This window comes from Schistocerca gregaria, chromosome 1 (assembly GCF_023897955.1).
Source record: "Schistocerca gregaria isolate iqSchGreg1 chromosome 1, iqSchGreg1.2, whole genome shotgun sequence".
Classification (NCBI taxonomy): domain Eukaryota; kingdom Metazoa; phylum Arthropoda; class Insecta; order Orthoptera; family Acrididae; genus Schistocerca; species Schistocerca gregaria.
Window position 1 is genome coordinate 681620546 of NC_064920.1, and position 21398 is coordinate 681641943.

The 21398-nt window shown below is 42.4% G+C and overlaps 1 protein-coding gene across 1 annotated transcript in view; it reads right to left on the reverse strand.

Annotated features, from left to right (window-relative positions):
• Positions 1-21398, reverse strand: part of LOC126302081 (proton-coupled amino acid transporter-like protein pathetic) — a gene marked incomplete at its 5' end in the record, with an annotated part of 163857 nt that overhangs the window by 136106 nt on the left and 6353 nt on the right. The window contains one exon of the mRNA XM_049991721.1: positions 453-725. Within this exon, the coding sequence (XP_049847678.1) occupies positions 453-725 (273 nt within the window). The remainder of the gene's footprint in view (positions 1-452; positions 726-21398) is intronic.

Genomic DNA, 21398 nt, shown 5'->3' on the forward strand with positions numbered 1-21398 from the left:
ACAGAAGTAAACCCACTGGTTGTTTACATATTGTTGTAACAACTTACTCGATTTCTGTATATTACCTCATTTTTTTTCAATTAATTCAGTTTTCATTATTTTTCTCTAATTTATGGAAGCCAGTGTTTTTGATTTTTTGACTTTAAGGGAGAGTACCTTTGCTGTAAACTAGTTATTAAGCCAATTCAAATATTACTACTTCTTTTCTTGCTGCATGTCATATAGACAATGCTTGCGCTATTAGCAGCAAAGATTAATTCTAATTGTTGTATGTTAAATGGAAAATACTCTGTAAGAGAAAAAGTTGTGGATTTCATATGGAAACTTGTGGGTCTTCATTGACTACTTCCACCTAAGTCAGAAACTAATCACATGTGTTCATCTGTTAGGCTATCTTGCACACAAAGTAAAGGCATGACACACATCAGTGGATGTTAGGAAAGGTTACTCACCTGGCAGTACGGCTGAACTTCTTGCCCCAGTCAGGACCAGTGGCAAATGTGACCTCTCCTACTTTCTGAAAGGTCATGGCATTGACTTTGGTACGCACATACAATATGTGTGCACTCTTCACAATTAAGTATGCACAGTGTGTGCAGACAGCGGTGGCCAGGACTGATCCCAACACACCCATCGACAGACCAGCATTCTTGAAGCCGATTGGCATTGCTAAGACACCTGTGCCTAGTGCTGCCTTCAGGAGATGTGTTAGCACTTCACAGTCACTGAAACAGTTCAATATAATGAATACAATATTAGTTGTTGAGCATATGTATGGTAGGATTCAAGATCCAAAAGAAAGTATTTCTTTTAGTTTTGAAGACTATTTAATGACATGGTGGCAGAGGTATAAATGTGAGTGGCTCGAAGACTTCTTAAGTAATAGAACCCAGTACATTGTCCTCGATGGTGAGTGTTCATCGAAGGTGAGGGTATCATCTGGAGTGCCCCAGGGAAGTGTGGTAGGTCCGCTGTTGCTTTCTATCTACATAAATGATCTTTTGGTTAGGGTGGATAGCAATGTACAGCTGTTTGCTGATGATGCTGTGGTGCACCAGAAGGTGTCATCGTTGAGTGACTGTAGGAGGATACAAGATGACTTGGACAGGATTTGTGATTGGTGTAAAGAATGGCAGCTAACTCTAAATATAGATAAATGTGGATTAATGCAGATGTATAGGAAAAAGAATCCCATAATGTTTGAATACTCCATTAGTAGTGTAGTGCTTGACACAGTCACCTGGATTAAATATTTGGGCGTAACATTGCAGAGCGATATGAAGTGGGACAAGTATGTAATGGCAGTTGTGGGGAAGGCAGATAGTCGTCTTCAGTTCATTGGTAGAATTTTGGGAAGATGTGGTTCATCTGTAAAGGAGACCACTTTTAAAACACTAATACGACCTATTCTTGCATACTGCTCGAGTGTTTGGGATCCCTATCAGGCCAGATTGAGGGAGGACATAGAAGCAATTCTTAGGCGGGCTGCTAGATTTGTTACTGGTAGGTTTGATCAACACGCAAGTGTTATGGAAATGCTTTAGGAACTCGGGTGGGAGTCTCTGGAGGAAAGGAGGCATTCTTTTCGTGAATCACTACTGAGGAAATTTAGAGAACCAGCATTTGAGGCTGACTGCAGTACAATTTTACTGCCAGCAACTTATATTTCGCAGAAAGACCACAAAGATAAGATAAGAGACATTAGGGCTTGTACAGAGGCATATAGGTAGTCATTTTTCCCTCGTTCTGTTTGGGAGTGGAACAGGGAGAGAAGATGCTTGTTGTGGTACGAGGTACCCTCCGCCATGCACTGTATAGTACATTGTGGAGTACGGATGTAGATGTAGATGAAGTTCTTTAGCAAAAAGTACAGGAAAGCTATAGAAGCAGCAAAAGAGGTATACAACGATTCAAAGGAGAACCAAAAAAAAATGTAGTTAGTGTAAAAATTATAAATAATCACACAGACAAACATAATAAAGCAAGTAATAAATTCACCATAAAACACTGAAAAGAAATTGCAAGTCATCCACTTCTAGTAGCTAATACATTAAATGTTCGTTATATTGGTATTGCTCAAATTCAGTGTCCAAACACAAAGACAGAAATTCCAAAACATGAAAGATGAATGTACTGATACCCAGTAACACTTAAAGTGCAAAGGACTATGAGTAAACTACAGAATAAAATTACCTATGATTTCATAGTATCCTGGACAATACTGTTTAGTACAGTGCTGATATTATTGTCTCTCAATTTACTGGTGTAGTCAATTATTCCTTTGTGACAGGGGTGTTTTCAAGTTGAATTAAGCTATCAACAGTATTATATTAAAAACAAAGATTCCAAGACTTACCAAGCGGGAAAGCGCCGGCAGACAGGCACATGAACAAAACACACACACAGAATTACGAGCTTTCGCAACTGGCAGTTGCTTCGTCAGGAAAGAGGGAAGGAGAGGGAAAAATGAAAGGATGTGGGTTTTAAGGGAGAGGGTAAGGAGTCATTCCAATCCCGGGAGCGGAAAGACTTCCCTTAGGGGAAAAAAGGACAGGTGTACACTCGCACACACACACACACACACATATCCATCCGCACATACACAGACACAAGCAGTGCTTGTGTCTGTGTATGTGCGGATGGATATGTGTGTGTGTGTGTGCGAGTGTACACCTGTCCTTTTTTTCCCCTAAGGGAAGTCTTTCCGCTCCCGGGATTGGAATGACTCCTTACCCTCTCCCTTAAAACCCACATCCTTTCATTTTTCCCTCTCCTTCCCTCTTTCCTGACGAAGCAACTGCCAGTTGCGAAAGCTCGTAATTCTGTGTGTGTGTTTTGTTCATGTGCCTGTCTGCCGGCGCTTTCCCGCTTGGTAAGTCTTGGAATCTTTGTTTTTAATATATTTTTCCCATGTGGAAGTTTCTTTCTGTTTTATTTATATCAACAGTATTACCAGTTTATGAAAGCAGTGACCAGTTTGACATTCAAAACTTCAAAAATAAATAAATAAATAAATAAAAATTTAAAAATAAAATGAAGTAGGACTACTTTGCTCCTACAGTACTAACTTAGCCACACTGAAAAAAAGGTTCAATCCTGTGTAGCCCCTATTCCAATAAATATTGTGTAACATTTTCAATTGTGTCCAACAGTTGACAGTTTCTACTACTCCATGAGTTTGAGCCACTCTTCCACTTGCTATCTTGGATATTTTCTACTAGCCAATCTGTACTAATGTACTTTTAATGGTAACTTTTACCAAGAAAAAGTGTTTTTTTGTTACTGCAAAACTATTTAAACAGAACATAAATGACATTTATTTATGTGTTGAAATTATCTGTTGTCTGAATCAAACCCACAAAATTGTGGGGCAACTTTGCACCACTGACAAGGTGGACAATAACAGCCCCACAGTATTTACATGACTTGATTTTAGATGTGATTCAGCTTGGGATGAAACTTGTTATATTGGAAATAACAACTGAAAGGATACTAATGTTGCTATGGTACAGTAAAGTGTAAACAGAAGCTAGGATCTCATGGAACACTTGCTCAAAATGTGACAAAATGCTTCTAGACCAGTACAGGGTACTAGTAAACAACCTAAGGAGAGAAAAATACAGACAATTCTACTGATGAAGATCTATTAGAAGAACAAATGCTTGACAGAAGTTCAGACAAAAATTCAGAATCATACAGAAGAAATCAAATGGAAGTGTTAACAGTATCTGTAGTGAATCAAGAGGTCCTATCAAAAGCAGAGAAAAAACTGAAACCTATCAATAAGCAGAATGGTTGTACAAAATGAAAATAAACATTACTCTGGTGTTATTGTTAGTTTTAAGGAAGATAGTGCAACCATAAATACCATGATGCCATCTCCTGATAATTACAAATGGCTTGTAAATAAAGATGTACTTTTCTACAAATGGCAGGATATGGTAGTATGTACAAAAAGCCAAAAATTTTAAGCAAAATAAGCATTTTATCAATACTCAAGTGGGTCAGTGGTGGTGAATCTGTGGAAACATTTTCCTTGTGTAGTCAATGACAGTTTGATATGCCAACATACCTAATGAAGCATTGGCCTTTTCTTTGTTAACAAAACAACACTAAATTTAGTTCATGTTCATTACTTTTCTTATCTGTTATACAAAAGGGCTACATAACACTGAATTTTTATTATTTTTCCCTTTAATACTGAAAAATATACATGTGTTGATTCATTATTGTTCTATAGGGTAAAAAAATTGAATTGTGAAGAGGGTAAATTTGTCCCATGATATTGCCCTGTCTTCAAATAAAGTTTATATTGAGTGGTGCAAAGTAATATACTTCAGGAAATAATTTGCACCAATTTTTGAAACATTATAAAATTTCAGAAATACATTTTTGTTCTTTGGCGCCAACAGTGTAAAATATGTCTTCTAATCACATGATTAATATGAATATCAGACACCTACACAGCTCTTTAAATGGTTTTTAATTTTATAAATTACTCATGATGAGCCCATTTCGACATTTTGCTGATCCACTGTCAACGCTGTCAAGACAGAAATAGTATACATAAAAACTGACTGAAGTCAGATATATGTCTCCAACATACAGCTAAGGAGAAACTAACAATTCTAAAAACAGACAGCAAATGGCAGCAACAATATTACAAGTAAGAACAGCTGATGATAGCACTATGCTGAAATGGGCTCATTGTGAGTGATTTATAAGATAAAAACCATTTAAAGAGCAGTATTGCTGGCTGATATTCATATTAATCAAAAATATATATTTGATTTCTTTCTGTGTTACTAGATGGTCTTTTTTGTAACAATACAAGAGAAGGAAAGTTGCTACTCGCCATGTAGCAGAGATGCAGAGCTGCAATAGCCACAATAAAAATATTCACACAATCATAGTTTTCAGCCATTGAGGCCTTTGTCAGCAATAGACACACACACACACACACACACACACACACACACACACTCAAGCAAGCTCAACTTGCACACACATCTGCAGTCTCAGAGAGCTGAAACTACACTGCGAGCAGCAGCACGAGTGCATGATGGGAGTGGCCATTGGGTAGGGGTACGGAGGAGGCTGGGGCAGGGAGGGGGAGAGATAGTATGGTGGGAGTGGCGGACAGTGAAGTGTTGCAGTTTAGACGGAGGGTAGAAGAGAAGGTAAGGAGGGGGAAGGGGTAAGTAGTGGAAAGGAGAGAAATTAAAAGAAATTAAAAGACTTGGTCTTGTGGTGAAATAACAGCTGTGTAGTGCTGGAATGGGAACTGGGAGGGGGCTGGATGGGTGAGGACAGTGATTAACAAAGGTTTGGGCCAGGAGGGTTACAGAAACGTAGGATCTATTGCAAGGAAAGTTCCCACCTGCGCAATTCAGAAAAGCTGATGTTGCTGGGAAGGATCCATATGGCACAGGCTGTGAAGCAGTCATTTAGATGAGGGGTATCATGTTTGGCAGCATGCTTAGCTACAGGGTGGTCCACTTGTTTTTTGGCCACAGTTTGTCGGTCGCCATTCATGTGGACAGACAGCTTGTTGGTTGTCATGCCTACATAGAATGCAGCCTAGTGGTTACAGCTTAGCTTGTAGATCACATGACAGGTCTTGCATCTGGGTGTATAACAAGGGTATGAGCCATGAGGTAAGGGATTGGGAGCAGGGGTTGTGTAAGGATGGACGAGTATTTTGTGTAGGTTCAGTGGATGGCAGAATACCACGGTAGGAGGGGTGGGAAGGATAGTAGGTAGGACTTTTTTCATTTCAGGGCTTGACGTGAGGTAATTGAAACCCTTGCGGAGAATGTAATTCAGTTGCTCCAGTCTCGGATGGTACTGATTTACAAGGGGAATGCTCCTTTGTGGCCGGACTGTGGGACTTTGGGAGGTGGTGCGAGCCTGGAAAGATAAGGCATGGAAGATTTGTTTTTGTACAAGGATGGGAGCATAATTATGGTCAGTGAAGGCTTCAGTGAGACCCTCGGTATATTTAGAGAGGAATTACTTGTCACTCGCAGAACCAGGTGACGGGTTTAGGATTCTGGGTTTTTGGGAAGGAGTCCTCTAGATGGCTCATGAATAGGTTAGCATAGAATAGTGCCTGCGGGTGCCCATAGCCATACCACAGATTTGTTTGTGGGTAACACCTTCAAAGGAGAAGTAATTGTGGGTGAGGATATAGTTGGTCATGGAGACTGAACCAGGTGAGGGTTCCTAAAAACCTAGAATTGCCCTATGGTACGTGATAACTACAGTGGTGACTCCAACATTGTCGTCATTTGTTTGTGATTTATTTTGTGGTCCTTTTCATCATTAACAGACTTCTTGTGACGGTCCACACCATAATCGCCTTCCGCACACTTATGTAACAGCACCAGCTTTTCTGCCCACATTATTTACCGGATCAGCCCCCCGTGGCAGCATCATGACCGCCTTCTGCCTGTTGTTGCAATGCCACCGGCAGTTACACCCATGCTGCATTCGTCATCAGGCCTACAGCTGATACACATCATGTCGTCGGTCGCACCTGCTCACTCCACATCACGTGCTACTTGTGACTGCCCCTCCTCACAGACCTTTGGGGATGCACTGTCCACCACTACTGCACACCCGATGTCAGGGGGCTTCCTGCCCCGCACACACAGATCTTTGCCTACCAGTGCTGCATCAACATTTGTTACCCAGAAGCTTTCCTAAGTTGCCTGCTTTGCAAAAGGATAATCCTAAGACTTGGTTCACATTGGTGGATCACCTACTGGATATCCCATGGGATTTCAGATGACAATGTACCTTTCATCTGCCTGGTGAGCCACCTCCATGCTCATACAGACCTCATCATTGATCTGCTTCTCTCACCACCTGCCCCGCCCAAGTATTTAATGGCAAAAATATTTGTCATCGAATGCCTTTCTCACCCTCCAGCAGAGGCTATCCACCACATTATTCACAATGAGCACCTTGATGACCGCACACCTTCACAGCTTTGGCAGCACCTTCGTACATTAACTGATGATCGAGCACTGCTAGACACCGTGCCTTGGACTTTGTGGATGGTAAAACTGCCATCGGACCTATAACTTCACCTGCTATCTCACATCACTGACCCTCTTGAGGTTTGCCTATGTGTGGCTGACCGAGCCTACACTATCATTCGTCACCGACACCGCCTATCATGGGCGAGATCCTCATTGCCATCAGTTGGCATGCCTGCTCCTTTGGTTCTTCACTCTGCTGGTAGAGGCCAGCGCGCTCACCTCAGCAGCCTGTCAGGAGCTGCCATCTAGCGGCCTACAGGGGATACTGGCTGCGGCCTCCCAACAGCAGCTGACCCCGCCCGAGTAACAGCCCGAGTTGTCTCAAGCAACGACACAGTCAGCTGTGTCCCCCTCACATCCTACACTGCCTCGCATCCAAGCTTACCTGCTATGCTGGTACCATGCTACTTAACGGGAATACCACTCATCAACTCACGTGTGCGTTGCGCCTACCCAAATGATTCCGGTAGGCACGTTTAGGTGCCACGTCTTGCCACAATCCTTCACAGTGCCTACCATCCGATGCTGCACCACTTGCTCCAGTGGCACAATGCCTCTATGTCACGGACTTGTTAACAGGCACTCAGTTCCTCGTCAACACCAGTGCTGATGTCAGCATTATGACAGCATTATCCCGGCAAAGCATGCAGGCAGCATGCTTTTTCCTGCTTACCTCGCTTTGATAGCTGCGAATCACTCTCCTATCATGGTCCTTGGCTCCATCAAGATGTCACTTCGCATATAACCAGTTGCCACTTTCCCTTGGACTTTCCACGTCACTAATGTGGATGAACCTGTGATCGCGTTAGATTTCCTACACCGTTACGAACTTTTCCAAGACCTGCAGGTCACCACCCTCTGCCACACGTCTGGTTCTACTGTTCCATGCTCAAACGAGTTCACCACAACTTCGCTCTCTGACTCCTTGGCTGCGCTTTCCACATGCGCACCTCTGCTTCAGCTTATTACTGTATGGCTCTCTGATTTATCGGACATGTGTACACAAATCAATGAGCTCTGCAACATAATGAGGCATTAAGCACCCGCATTGCCAGTGCCTCTGCTGAATTATCACGTGCATGGAGTACAATTTGCGGCCAGTCTTCAGAACCCCAACATACGGAACTATCACTCGCACTACACTGCTCTTGTGTCAAGCTTCCCTATGCCTGCTACCGTGTCCACATCGTTGCAGGCGAATGTTTAGGATGCTCCTGTTCTCACTTCATCGCATTCCTCACATCATGTGGCTGCCACGCCATGCTCTTTTTCGTCATCTGCTGCTGATGCCCTGCCCACACTATTCCAGTCTGACAAGGTCAGTGAACAGTCGTTGCACATGCCACCCCCCCCCCCCCCCCGCCCCCTCCAGTGGCCCCCTGTCTGCCTCCTTTCGCAGGTATCGGCCATCAGTAATGGCACTTGTCATAGAACCCACACCACGGACAGCTCACCTGTACGTTAAAAAGCTAGGCATCTTAACGTTTCCCAACCTCTGCTCACAAAAGAAATCGTTCAGGATTTATTAGCTTCAGGCATGCTCCGACCATCTGACAACAACTAGTCTTCACCTATCCACCTTGTTCCTAAACAGGATGGCTCCTTACACATGTGCGAGGACTACAGGTCCCTTAATGCTCGGACAATTATCAATAACTATCCCATTCCTCATATCCAGGATTTCACGCAGTTACTGCACGGCTTGAAGTTCTTCTCTGTCTTAAACTGTTCGAAGGCATATCACCAAATTCCTATGCACCCCCCGGATATTCCAAAGACAGCCATCATCACACCCTTTTGCCTATTTGAATACTGTTACATGCCTTATGGCTTGAAAAATGCCACACTGACATGGCAACAGTTCATTGATTCCATTTTGCTACCTATGCCTTTTGCTTTTGCTTATTTGGATGACATTCTGATTTTTTCCTCCTCTGCCAAGAAGCACCAGGTTCACCTTGATGCAGTCCATTCAGCTCTCATGGCCAATGGCGTTGTTATCAACCACGATAAATCTCAACTCTGTTCTACATAAGTTACGCTCCTAGGCCATACGGTCCCGGCCAACGGCCTCCAACCAACGGATTCTCATGTCAAAACCTTTTTCACCCTGTCTCTTCCTGAAGATTATGCTCAACTCCATTGTTTTCTGGGTATGGTAAAATTTTATCTACGCCAGCCATATCCCTCAAACTGTCTCTTTCCAATTGGCCCTCAATGACACCCTCTCCGGCAAAAATACCATGGGGAAACAAAAGTTGAACTGAACCAAACCCATGCTCAATGCATTTGATAATCTCAAAACAGTCATCACAAAAGCTGTCACACTTGTCCACCCCAATCCTGAAGCCCATTTTTCTATTCCAAATGTCGCAAGTGACTCAGCTGTGGGCACTGTTTTACAACAGCACACTGCTGACTTTACCCAGCCTCTCTGCTTGTTTTCAAAAAAACTAACCAGGAGCCAGTGTAAGTGGTCAGCTTTTGACCACGACTTTCTCATAGTTTATGAGGCAATCAAACAATTCCAGAGTGACCTCAAGGGGCAACCTTTCACTATCTACTCGGATCGTAAGCCTCTCATGGACACGATATGCAACCCGGAAAACGACCTTCCACCAAGACGTTTCTGCCATTTGGACTAAATTTGCCAACATTCCTTGGATGCTTGTTACATCTGCGGTGTGGAGAATGTTGTAGCTGAACATCTATCTCGTATCTCGGTGCTTACCACACCCTTGTACCTAGATTACCTCGCCTGACTGCAGATCGAACACATCGATACACAGTGATTAGTTTCGGGTATTGAGTCTTTGCTCACTGTCCAACCTCTTGTCCTACATGGGTTGACAACCCCGGTCCTTTGCAATGTGTCTACAGGCTCCCTCTGCCCCTTTGTACTATTCACTTTTCAGCGTGGGATCTTCAATGCTTTACACAACTTGGCACACCCCAGAACATGGGCAATGATGAGACTAGTCACTGAACACTTTGTATGTATCCTCTGCCGTGCATTTAACAGTCGCTTGTAGAGTACAGGTGCACATATAACTGTGGATATTTTAGAAAAATGCCAGTACCAAATATTAACAGTTACACGACTTACATGAGATTACTATGAATGGATAAAAAAAGACACGTGTTTTCGCCAAAGCTTTGCAAGAAGCTGCCATCTTCCCAGGTCTTACGCATGGTAAGGTGTCGGCCCACTCACTTCCTTGGCACATCAGGGAAGCTTTAAGTGTTTGGTGCCAGCATTTGACAAGCCCATTGCTATAGGGGTGATATGTTGTAGTCAAAATCGTTTCACCCCACACAGGTCACAAAGCTGTCAGAAGAGGGCAGACTTAAATTGGCGGCCCTGGTCAGTGGTGATAGAAACCGGGCAGCCGAAGCATGAGATCCACATTAACAAAAGGGCTCGGGCCACTGAGTCAGCTGTGATAGTAGTAAGAGGAATTACCTCTAACCAGCAGGTAAACCTGTCAATGGCAAACAGTATGTAACAGAAGGGGCCCGAGGGGGGGAAGGGCCCAACGATATTGATGTGTATGTGCTGGAATCTTCTTTTTGCCACATTGAACATACCCATGGGGGGCTGTGCATGATGTCCTACTTTTGCACGCTGACGTGCCACACATGCTCGCACCCAACTGTGACATTGTTTTATCACCCCAGGCCAAACAAAACATTCAGATACCAGATGTGTGGTGGCACAAATGCCAGGGTGTGCCAAGTCATGGATACTATTAAAAATGTCCCAGCGGAGAGGTGCAGGAATCACTGTATACATGCGTCCTGTTGAAATGTTGGACTAGATTGGTGAAAAAAAACCAGGAAGTGTCTGTAACTCTAATTAGAGTCCTGTTTTAACATCGGAGCGCAATGCGGCAAGTTCAGTATTGTCTGTTTACAATTTAGGGAGTTCACTGAGGTCCAGTTGTGAAGATAAAACCGATACAAGAGATAGTAAATCGGCGATGACATTGTCTGCCCCTCTGACATAACGTACATCATTCATAAACTAACATATGAGGTCCATATGTCAAAAATGTCTATGGCATGAGTCCTTGCCTGGGTTACAGAAAGTGTATACCAATGGTTCATGGTTGGTAAATGCCACAAGATGGCAGCCTTCAATATCGTCCTTGAAATATTTGGTAACGGAGTAAATAGCAAACAGTCCCGATTAAAAGTCGATCATTTACACTGGGAAGTGGACAGTATGTGGGAGAAAAATCTGAGTGGCTGTACAATAGAACTCACGGATTGCTGAAGTACCGCCCCCACTGTAGTATCACTCCCATCTCTAGTAAGCGAGATCGAGGTGGGAGCATCAGGAATGGGGCGAGCGAGAGTCTGTAAGGCTGACGCATATCTGACTAGAAATGAAAGGCAAGACACTGAGTCTTTCACGTACAAGCGTCCTGGCACGTAAGGTGAAGAAGTGTTAAGTGATAGGTGTCTGTGCGATGCAACGCGGCCCGTAGTGCCTGAATTGGGTCGTGTTATTCGTGTGGGAACGTGCATGGAGAATGACATTTCTTAGCCACGTCACCAAAGTGGGAATGGAAATAACACCAACTGGGATGGCGTGTGGCATCATCCGTCGTGCTGGCTGAGGTCGAAGCAGCAATGGAAGGGGTCTTGTTTGTAGATTCCTCTGACGGTGGTGTTGCAGTAGTGCTGGTGCGAGAGGGGTTACGGTGGCAAATACCAGGCGGCATTGGGCCCACACGCATGCATGGTGTGAGTCGTGCGAACTCTGTACCGCACGATGGAAACTGCTGCATGGGTGTGCGAAGCCCTGAGGCCTGAGGGATCCTCAGGGGGTATGTGGAGGGCGGGACAGAATGTTGTAAACTTGGTCTGCAATCTTCAGTTTAGTGTCTAGTGGGGCCAAAGTTACATGCAGAAGGTGCACTTGAACTTCCAAAGGAAGTTTGAGCAACCAGATGGTCCAAAGTGTAACGTCCGGCATGTGATGTGTGTCAGTCATGTTGCGGAGATGACACCATAGCTCCGACAGGGATCTGGAACCCAGCAACTCATGACTGATGAGGCAGATAGCTTTCTCTGTAGATGTGGATAGTTACTCAAGGCTGGTGCGTTGGGTGAACACATATTTGTCCGCAGGGGGTGGGTGTGGAGGAGGGGGGGGGGGGTAAGCCACAGTGTAGTAGATCAGGTCCAGTTCATCATCATGGAGATAGGCTTTTTGATTAGTTATTTTTTTTTTTTTTTTTTTTTTTTTTTTTTTTTTTTTTTTTTTTTTTTTTAATGCATACACATGTTGAATACATTGGTGGGTGCATGGAGCTGATAAATGACACAGTTTTTTCTTTAATTCACTTCTCAGTACATTCAAAAAAATATAGTACCTACTCTACTAACATTCTTGTTGTTTCACTAAGAAGTACCATTATTCATTGTATTTGTTGCACTGTGGCTTCTCCAATGTTTTTCAACACTAAACATGCAGCTTTCAACTAAGCTTGCTCATCATCTCTTAATATCTGTTTCTGTTATGCCACAAGGATTTACCACCACCTAAACATCAGAGAAATGTTGTCACTCACTTTCCTGGATGATGGAAATATTGATATCTCCAGGTACGACACTCCAGTAAAGCTGAAGATCAGCAGCACAGAAATAATATTCACAAGACGGCATTACCTATGGGGTATCATTCTGTCTTTCTATACCTACTCCACCAAACTCCTTTCCTGTGAAGCCAAAGCCAGAAAGAAAAACTGCCAGAAAGCTTCTGAGTGAGTTCCAGTTCATTATGGTCATTTTGTGAAGTGTATATGGAAGGTACTATGTCATCAGTCTCTTTTTGGTACATATACTCTCAGAATTTTAACAGTAAAATTATCTGTGATACATAATGCCTCCCTTGTAGTGTTTGCCATTGTAAGTTTGATGTGAATCTCCTTAAAGCCTACTGAATGATACTAGCTGCTCTTCTTTGGATCTTCTTTATCTCTTTAATTAATACTACCTAGTAAGGGCATATATACAGGGATGGGTCAAACAAATGTTTTATTAACTTCTTCTTTTTTGGATAACTTACTTGTTCTTATGAATCCTCTAATAATAATTTTCAGCACAGCATATAATTTTCCTCCACAACTAGTTTTATATGAACTTTCCACTTTAGGTTGCTCAGCATAGTTAATCTAGTACAGTATGTTACATTGTTTACACTGAGAATCCACTAGCAATGCTTACACATATTATTGATATTCTGCATGTGTTCCTGCATTCTGATATAGCTCTTTGGCTTTGTAACTATCCTACAGATAACAGAAACATCTCAAAACAGTCTCAAACAGCATCCAATGTCATCCTCCTTATCACTTGCATTCACTGCAAACAGTTATAGTTCTGAAACATTACCTTGCTGTACTATCAAAATGCTTCTACGTCAGTCAGTTTCAAAGCCTTAAGAACAATGGTAAGTTCTATCTGGTAGGAAGTATTGTATCCAGTCACAAATCTTTTCCAATACTCAATAAGCTACTACTTAGTTTAATAGAACAGTACAGAACTGTATAAAATGCCTTGAAGAGACAATGAAAAATAGCATCAGCCACAGTGCCATTTCATTGATGCATAATAAGAACAGTGGTAGCTAAGATTAACCATACTCTTTTTAAATGTTTTGTTGTTCTGGAAGAATTCCCTAGTTTTGTGCTTTTTTAGTGTGCAACCTTCTTTGTTTCTACAGTGAACACAACATGTAACTTTCAATTTATTGACATTGGATTTTAAGTCTGTGTCAGAGATAAGTAGACAGATAGATAGATAGATACAGGGAGAGGGGAGAGAGAGAGAGAGAGAGAGAGAGAGAGAGAGAGAGAGAGAGAGAGAGAGAGAGAGAGAGAGAGAGAATTCTAGTTGCCAGCAAATACAATCATTTACATGCATGCTTGAAATCATCCACTGCTGTGCCTTTCAGGAAAGGCAGAACATCTAACATACTATGAATTCCTTTATTGATGAATTCATTTCTCATTAATAGTGTACAGTGAAGTAATCTCTAATGGAGATTGTTGTGCTTAGAAAATTTAATATTATGTAATTTACTATAATTTGTAATTTTCTGCATGGGAAAATTTATGTAGACCATTTGTCAATGTTCATAGTGTCAATTTTGAAAGTTTAGTCTTTAATGACAGTTGCATTTTGTTACTTACCAACTTGCACTTGTTAGTAACTACTACAGCTTTTTGCTTATGAGGGTGCTCTGAAAAGTTCTCGGACTCACCACGAGAGATCAGCGCTAGCACAGCGAGTTGTTCATGTGATATTAATTGGACTGTTGCCTGTAAACACGTGTTACATCAGTGCTCTTGGAAGAGAGCTGTGGTGGGGACATGGCTCTGTTGTTGTTCTTGTGTAGCGATTTGCAGAGATGGAAAAAACTGAGATTCAAGCGGTGATTAAGTACTCGTACTTCGTAAAGAAAGGTGTGGCGACTATCAACCAGGTCGCGTGTAGTATCTTTGTTTTTGGCAAGATCTTTTCACCCAGTCTGTGGTTGCGCGCGAAAGAGTACGGACGTGTACCGAGAATTCAGAATGTAAACGACTGTATATGTGTACTTACGAGAAATAAAATAGTGTTTATTACATGTGGTGTAGCGTGCATCATTGGATTCGGCAATGCTACAACGCTAAACCCATATTGGTGACCCCGAATTTTGTTCGCGAGTGCTACAATGAAATCTTATACCGTCGAGCAGTACACAATGGATCGCTTGCCGCCAGCTACACCGAACACGTGCCAACTAAGTGTTCCAATGGACGCTTCGGCATGGTTTTCCAATTATCCACCTGGCGTCCGCAATAGTTCTATGCAGTTTCCAAACACATCGACTAGCTGTACTCAACAGGACAGTGTTTATACAATTCCATAGCCACGTGTGCCGGCATCATGTATGAACAATAACTTTCCGTTACCGTACATGAGTCAGCCGTCGTGTGACAGTGTTCCGTACCATCAGAACGTTTTTCACGCACAAAACTTTGAATATGAACGTATTACGTCCAATATGAACTTTCCACGTGTTCCGAGTGCTCAACAGCTGACACTATGTGCTCAAATCCCAGTGACTATGTTTACAGGTTTCCCAAGTGCAAGTGTGAATTTTCCACCTGAATCAGTGACTGTACAAATCGAGCCGGACGCTCAAGACAGGAGAGTTCATATTTCTGCCGGAACTCCGGATTTTGCACCAACCCCCCTACACGACCAGCGTCCGTTTTACAAGTGTTTCCGACGGCACACGCCGACGGAACACGCTACAGGTGCGTGAGACATTCCTATGCAGAGTGATGCGTGTGATGACTTACCCTCCTACAGACAGCCCCTCACCTCTCCCCTGTTAGGATTCAGTGATGTATCAGGGACCAGCCTCAGAGCGTGTGATGTCACCGATGACGACTCATGTGGAGATTCTGTCAACCCGTATAAGGAAGTGGTAGTGAATGTCAACACAGATTTTATTTGCAGCTCTAATGTGTTTTTTGTTATGCAGCCGGATAGTGTGTACATCTTCTATGAACAAGCCAGCTCCCCCAATGAAAATTTAACTCACATTCATCTCCTCCAGTCTGTCCCCTTGCCTGTTGGTACTGACCCATCAACGGTCAAAGTCCTAAGTACTGCCACAGGCATTCAGATCCGCTATCCCGGCCCCTCACCAGATCCCTCAAGTGCTCTATGAGGATTCACCCGGTCAGGCAGGACCATCGGCCCCCCTCGCTGGCTCGAAGACTTCAATTACTAACGTAGTGTAATGTAATATAAGGTATGGTTTCGGATTAAACATCCTCTCCCTCCCCCCTGGGTGTTCCCTTTACATGTATGCCCCAATATTTATGTTTGTGCTCCACGCTCCAGGGGGGGCCAGGGCTAATGTGGCGACTATCGACCAGGTCGCATGTAGTATCTTTGTTTTTGGCAAGATCTTTTCACCCAGTCTGTGGTCGCGCGTGAAAGAGTACAGACGTGTACCGAGAATTCAGAATGTAAACAACTGTATATGTGTGCTTACGAGAAATAAAATAGTGTTTGTTACATGTGGTGTAGTATGCATCATTGGATTCAGCAATCCTACAACGCTAAACCCATAAAGGTATGAAAGCAAAGGACATTGATGCTGATTTCCAGAATACACTGGGGGACTGTGCTCCTTCACATACAACTGGTACCAAGTGGACAAATGAATTTAAATTTCGTTGGGAGAGCTTGGATGGTGATCTGTGGAGTGGTCAGCCAAGATGTGTCACTACTCCAAAAATCACTGCAAAAGTGCAAAAAATGGTCATGGAGGATCACCAATTGAAAGCATATGAAACTGCTCATGCTTGCCAGATGTCACCTGAACCGTATATCACATTTTAACTGACGAATTAGAAATGAAAATATTATCTGCAAGATGGGTGCCGCGACTTTTGATGCTGGATCAAAAATGTATGACAATGGACATGTCAGAACAATGTTTGGGCCGTTTTAGGAGAAACGAAGAAGATTTTATGCACCTGTTTGTACCACAGATGAAACTTGGGTGCACTACTATACCTCAGAGACAAAACAACAGTCAAAGCAGTGGAAACATGCTGATTCTCTGCCAGCAAAGAAAGCACAGACAGTATTCCTTCAGCAGGAAAGGTCTTGGCTCAAAGTTGTGGGATGCAAAGGGGATTCTGTTTGTAGATTATCTGCCCACTGGGCAAACAATTACTGGAGAATACTATTCTAGCCTCCTGGACAAATTTCAACAAAAAATATGCGAAAAAGGCCAGGATTAGCAAGGAAGAAAGTCATCTTCCATCAAGACAATGCACACCCGCACCCATGTGCCATCACCATGGTAAAATTAGGTAAACTCAGGTAAGAATTGTTGCCACACCCACCTTATGCACCTGATATGGCTCCGTCAGACTTCCAACTTTTCACAAAACAGAAAATTTTTCTTAGTGGAGAAAGATTCACTTCAAACAAAGAATTGATAGCAGGAGTTGACAACTATTTTTCAGGTCTGGAGCAAACTCATTTTCGAGATGGGATCAAGGCACTGGAACATCGATGGACCAACTGCATTAATTACAAGGAGACAACAATGAAAAAAAAAGTTTCAGTGATGTAAGTACTTTTTTTCTATTCCGTTCTGAGACATTTTCAAACTATTCTCTTACTTTTCCAGAAAAGCGTCTCACTCACAGGTGACTGATGTATGGCACATAGAAATATGCAACAAAAAACTATTTGTACTAGCTTTCGCTCTTTCTCTAGTCACATACAAAACACACCAACACTAAAATGCATTTTCCTGGCGTGTGTGTGGGCATCTGCATGGTTCTATTTGTGTGAATGTGTGTACTTCCACTAGAGAGAGAGCAAAAGCTAGTATAAATACTTTCCACTCCATGTTTCTATGCACCACACAAATTAGCTGAAGATGAGCGATTGCCTTTCCTTTATTTAAGGCATAATATTGATATTTGCGGTTTGTGCTACAGTTTAAGGCAGAAATCATTCTGTCAAAGATTTCCCCTGTTAATAACTGAAAAGGGTGTTAATTACTTACCTCTGCCAGCTTTCAGTCTGTAACACACAGGACTGAAGTGCTGAAAGTGCAGTGTACCACATCACAGGGCCAAAGTGTTGAAGGTGCAGTGTACCACAGATTTTGTATTTCTCATAGTTATATACCCCCCATGAACCATGGATCTTGCCGTTGGTGGGGAGGCTTGTGTGCCTCAGCGATACAGATGGCCGTACCGTACGTGCAATCACAACAGAGGGGTATCTGTTGAGAGGCCAGACAAACGTGTGGTTCCTGAAGAGGGGCAGCAGCCTTTTCAGTAGTTGCAGGTGAACAGTCTGGATGATTGACTGATCTGGCCTTGCAACATTAACCAAAACGGCCTTGCTGTGCTGGTACTGCGAACGGCTGAAAGCAAGGGGAAACTACAGCCGTAATTTTTCCCGAGGACATGCAGCTTTATTGTATAATTAAATGATGATGGCATCCTCTTGAGTAAAATATTCCAGAGGTAAAATAGTCCCCCATTCGGATCTCCGGGCGGGGACTACTCAAGAGGATGTCGTTATGAGGAGAAAGAAAACTGGCGTTCTACGGATCGGAGTGTGGAATGTCAGATCACTTAATCGGGCAGGTAGGTTAGAAAATTTAAAAAGGGAAATGGATAGATTAACGTTAGATATAGTGGGAATTAGTGAAGTTCAGTGGCAGGAGGAATAAGACTTTTAGTCAGGTGAATACAGGGTTATAAATACAAAATCAAATAGGGGTAATGCAGGAGTAGGTTTAATAATGAATAAAAAAATAGGAGTGCGGGTAAGTTACTACAAACAGCATAGTGAATGCATTATTGTGGCCAAGATAGACACAAAGCTCATGCCTACTACAGTAGTACAAGTTTATATGCCAACTAGTTCTGCAGATGACGAAGAAATTGAAGAAATGTATGATGAGATAAAAGAAATTATTCAGGTAGTGAAGGGAGACGAAAGTTTAATAGTCATGGGTGACTGGAATTCGTCAGTACGAAAAGGGAGAGAAGGAAACATAGTAGGTGATTATGGATTGGGGCTAAGAAATGAAAGAGGAAGCCGTCTGGTAGAATTTTGCACAGAGCATAACTTAATCATAGCTAACACTTGGTTCAAGAATCATAAAAGAAGGTTGTATACATGGAAGAATCCTGGAGATACTAAAAGGTATCAGATAGATTATATAATGGTAAGACAGAGATTTAGGAACCAGGTTTTAAATTGTAAGACATTTCCAGGGTCAGATGTGGACTCTGACCACAATCTATTGGTTATGATCTGTAGATTAAAACTGAAGAAACTGCAAAAAGGTGGGAATTTAAGGACATGGGACCTGGATAAGCTGAAAGAACCAGAGGTTGTACAGAGTTTCAAGGAGAGCATAAGGAAACAATTGACAGGAATGGGGGAAAGAAACACAATAGAAGAAGAATGGGTAGCTCTGAGGGATGAAGTAGTGAAGGTAGCAGAGGATAAAGTAGGTTAAAAGACGAGGGCTGCTAGAAATCCTTGCGTAACAGAGCAAATTTTGAATTTAATTGGTGAAAGGAGAAAATATAAAAATGCATTAATTGAACCAGGCAAAAAGGAATACAAACGTCTCAAAAACGAGGTCGACAGGAAGTGCAAAATGGCTAAGCAGGGATGGCTAGAGGACAAATGTAAGGATGTAGAGGCTTATCTCACTAGGGGTAAGATAGATACTGCCTACAGGAAAATTAAAGAGACCTTTGCAGAAAAGAGAACCACTTGTATGAATATCAAGAGCTCAGATGGAAACCCAGTTCTAAGCAAAGAAGGGAAGGCAGAACGGTGGAAGGAGTATATAGAAGGTTTATACAAGGGCAATGTACTTGAGGACCATATTATGGAAATGGAAGAGGATGTAGATGAAGACGAAATGGGAGATAAGATACTACGTGAAGAGTTTGACAGAGCACTGAAAGACCTGAGTCGAAACAAGGCCCCCGGAGTAGACAACATTCCATTAGAACTACTGACGGCCTTGGGAGAGCCAGTCATAACAAAACTCTACCATCTGGTGAGCAAGATGTACGAGACAGGCGAAATACCCTCAGACTTCAAGAAGAATATAATAATTCCAATCCCAAGGAAAGCAGGTGTTGACAGATGTGAAAATTACCAAACTATCAGTTTAATAAGTCACAGCTTCAAAATATTAACGCGAATTCTTTACAGACGAATGGAAAAACTGGTAGTGCGGACCTCGGGGAGGATCAGTTTGGATTCCGTAGAAATGTTGGAACACGTGAGGCAATACTGACCTTACAACTAATTTTAGAAGAAAGGTTAAGAAAAGGCAAACCTATGTTTCTAGCATTTGTAGACTTAGAGAAAGCTTTTGACAATGTTGACTGGAATACTCTCTTTCAAATTCTGAAGGTGGGAGGGGTAAAATACAGGAAGCAAAAGGCTATTTACAATTTGTACAGAAACCAGATGGCAGTCATAAGAGTCGAGGGGCATGAAAGGGAAGCCGTGGTTGGGAAAGGAGTGAGACAGGGTTGTAGCCTCTCCACGATGTTATTCAATCTGTATATTGAGCAAGCAGTAAAGGAAACAAAAGAAAAATTCGGAGTAGGTATTAAAATTCATGGAGAAGAAGTAAAAACTTTGAGGTTCGCCGATGACATTGTAATTATGTCAGAGACGGCAAAGGACTTGGAAGAGCAGTTGAATGGAATGGACAGTGTCTTGAAAGGAGGATATAAGATGAACATCAACAAAATCAAAACGAGGATAATGGAATGGAGTCAAATTAAATCGGGTGATGCTGAGGGAATTAGAATAGGAAATGAGACACTTAAAGTAGTAAAGGAGTTTTGCTATTTAGGAAGTAAAATAACTGATGATGGTCGAAGTAGAGAGGATATAAAATGTAGACTGGCAATGGGAAGGAAAGCGTTTCTGAAGAAGAGAAATTTGTTAACATCGAATATAGATTTATGTATCAGGAAGTCGTTTCTGAAAATATTTGTTTGGAGTGTAGCCATGTATGGTTGTGAAACATGGACGAAAACTAGTTCGGACAAGAAGAGAATAGAAGCTTTCGAAATGTGGTGCTACAGAAGAATGCTGAAGATAAGGTGGAGAGATCATGTAACTAATGAGGAGGTATTGAATAGGATTGGGGAAAAGAGATGTTTGTGGCATAACTTGACTAGAAGAAGGGATCAGTTGGTAGGACATGTTTTGAGGCATCAAGGGATCACAAATTTACCATTGGAGGGCAGCTTGGAGGGTAAAAATCGTAGAGGGAGACCAAGAGATGAATACACTAAACAGATTCAGAAGGATGTAGGTTGCAGTAGGTACTGGGAGATGAAGAAGCTTGCACAGGATAGAGTTGCATGGAGAGCTGCATCAAACCAGTCTCAGGACTGAAGACAACAACAACATAGTTATATAAGGAGTTGGGACCTGGATAAACTGAAAGAACCAGAGGCTGTACAGAGTTTCAGGGAAAGCATAAGGGAACAATTGACAGGAACGGGGGAAACAAATACAGTAGAAGAAGAATGGGTAGCTTTGAGGGATGAAATAGTGAAGGCAGCAGAGGATCAAGTAGGTAAAAAAACGAGGGCTAGTAGAAATCCTTGGGCAACAGAAGAAATATTGAATTTAATTGATGAAAGGAGAAAATATAAAAATGCAGTAAATGAAGCAGGCAAATAGGAATACAAATGTCTCAAAAATGAGATCAACAGAAAGTGCAAAATGGCTAAGCAGGAATGGCTAGAG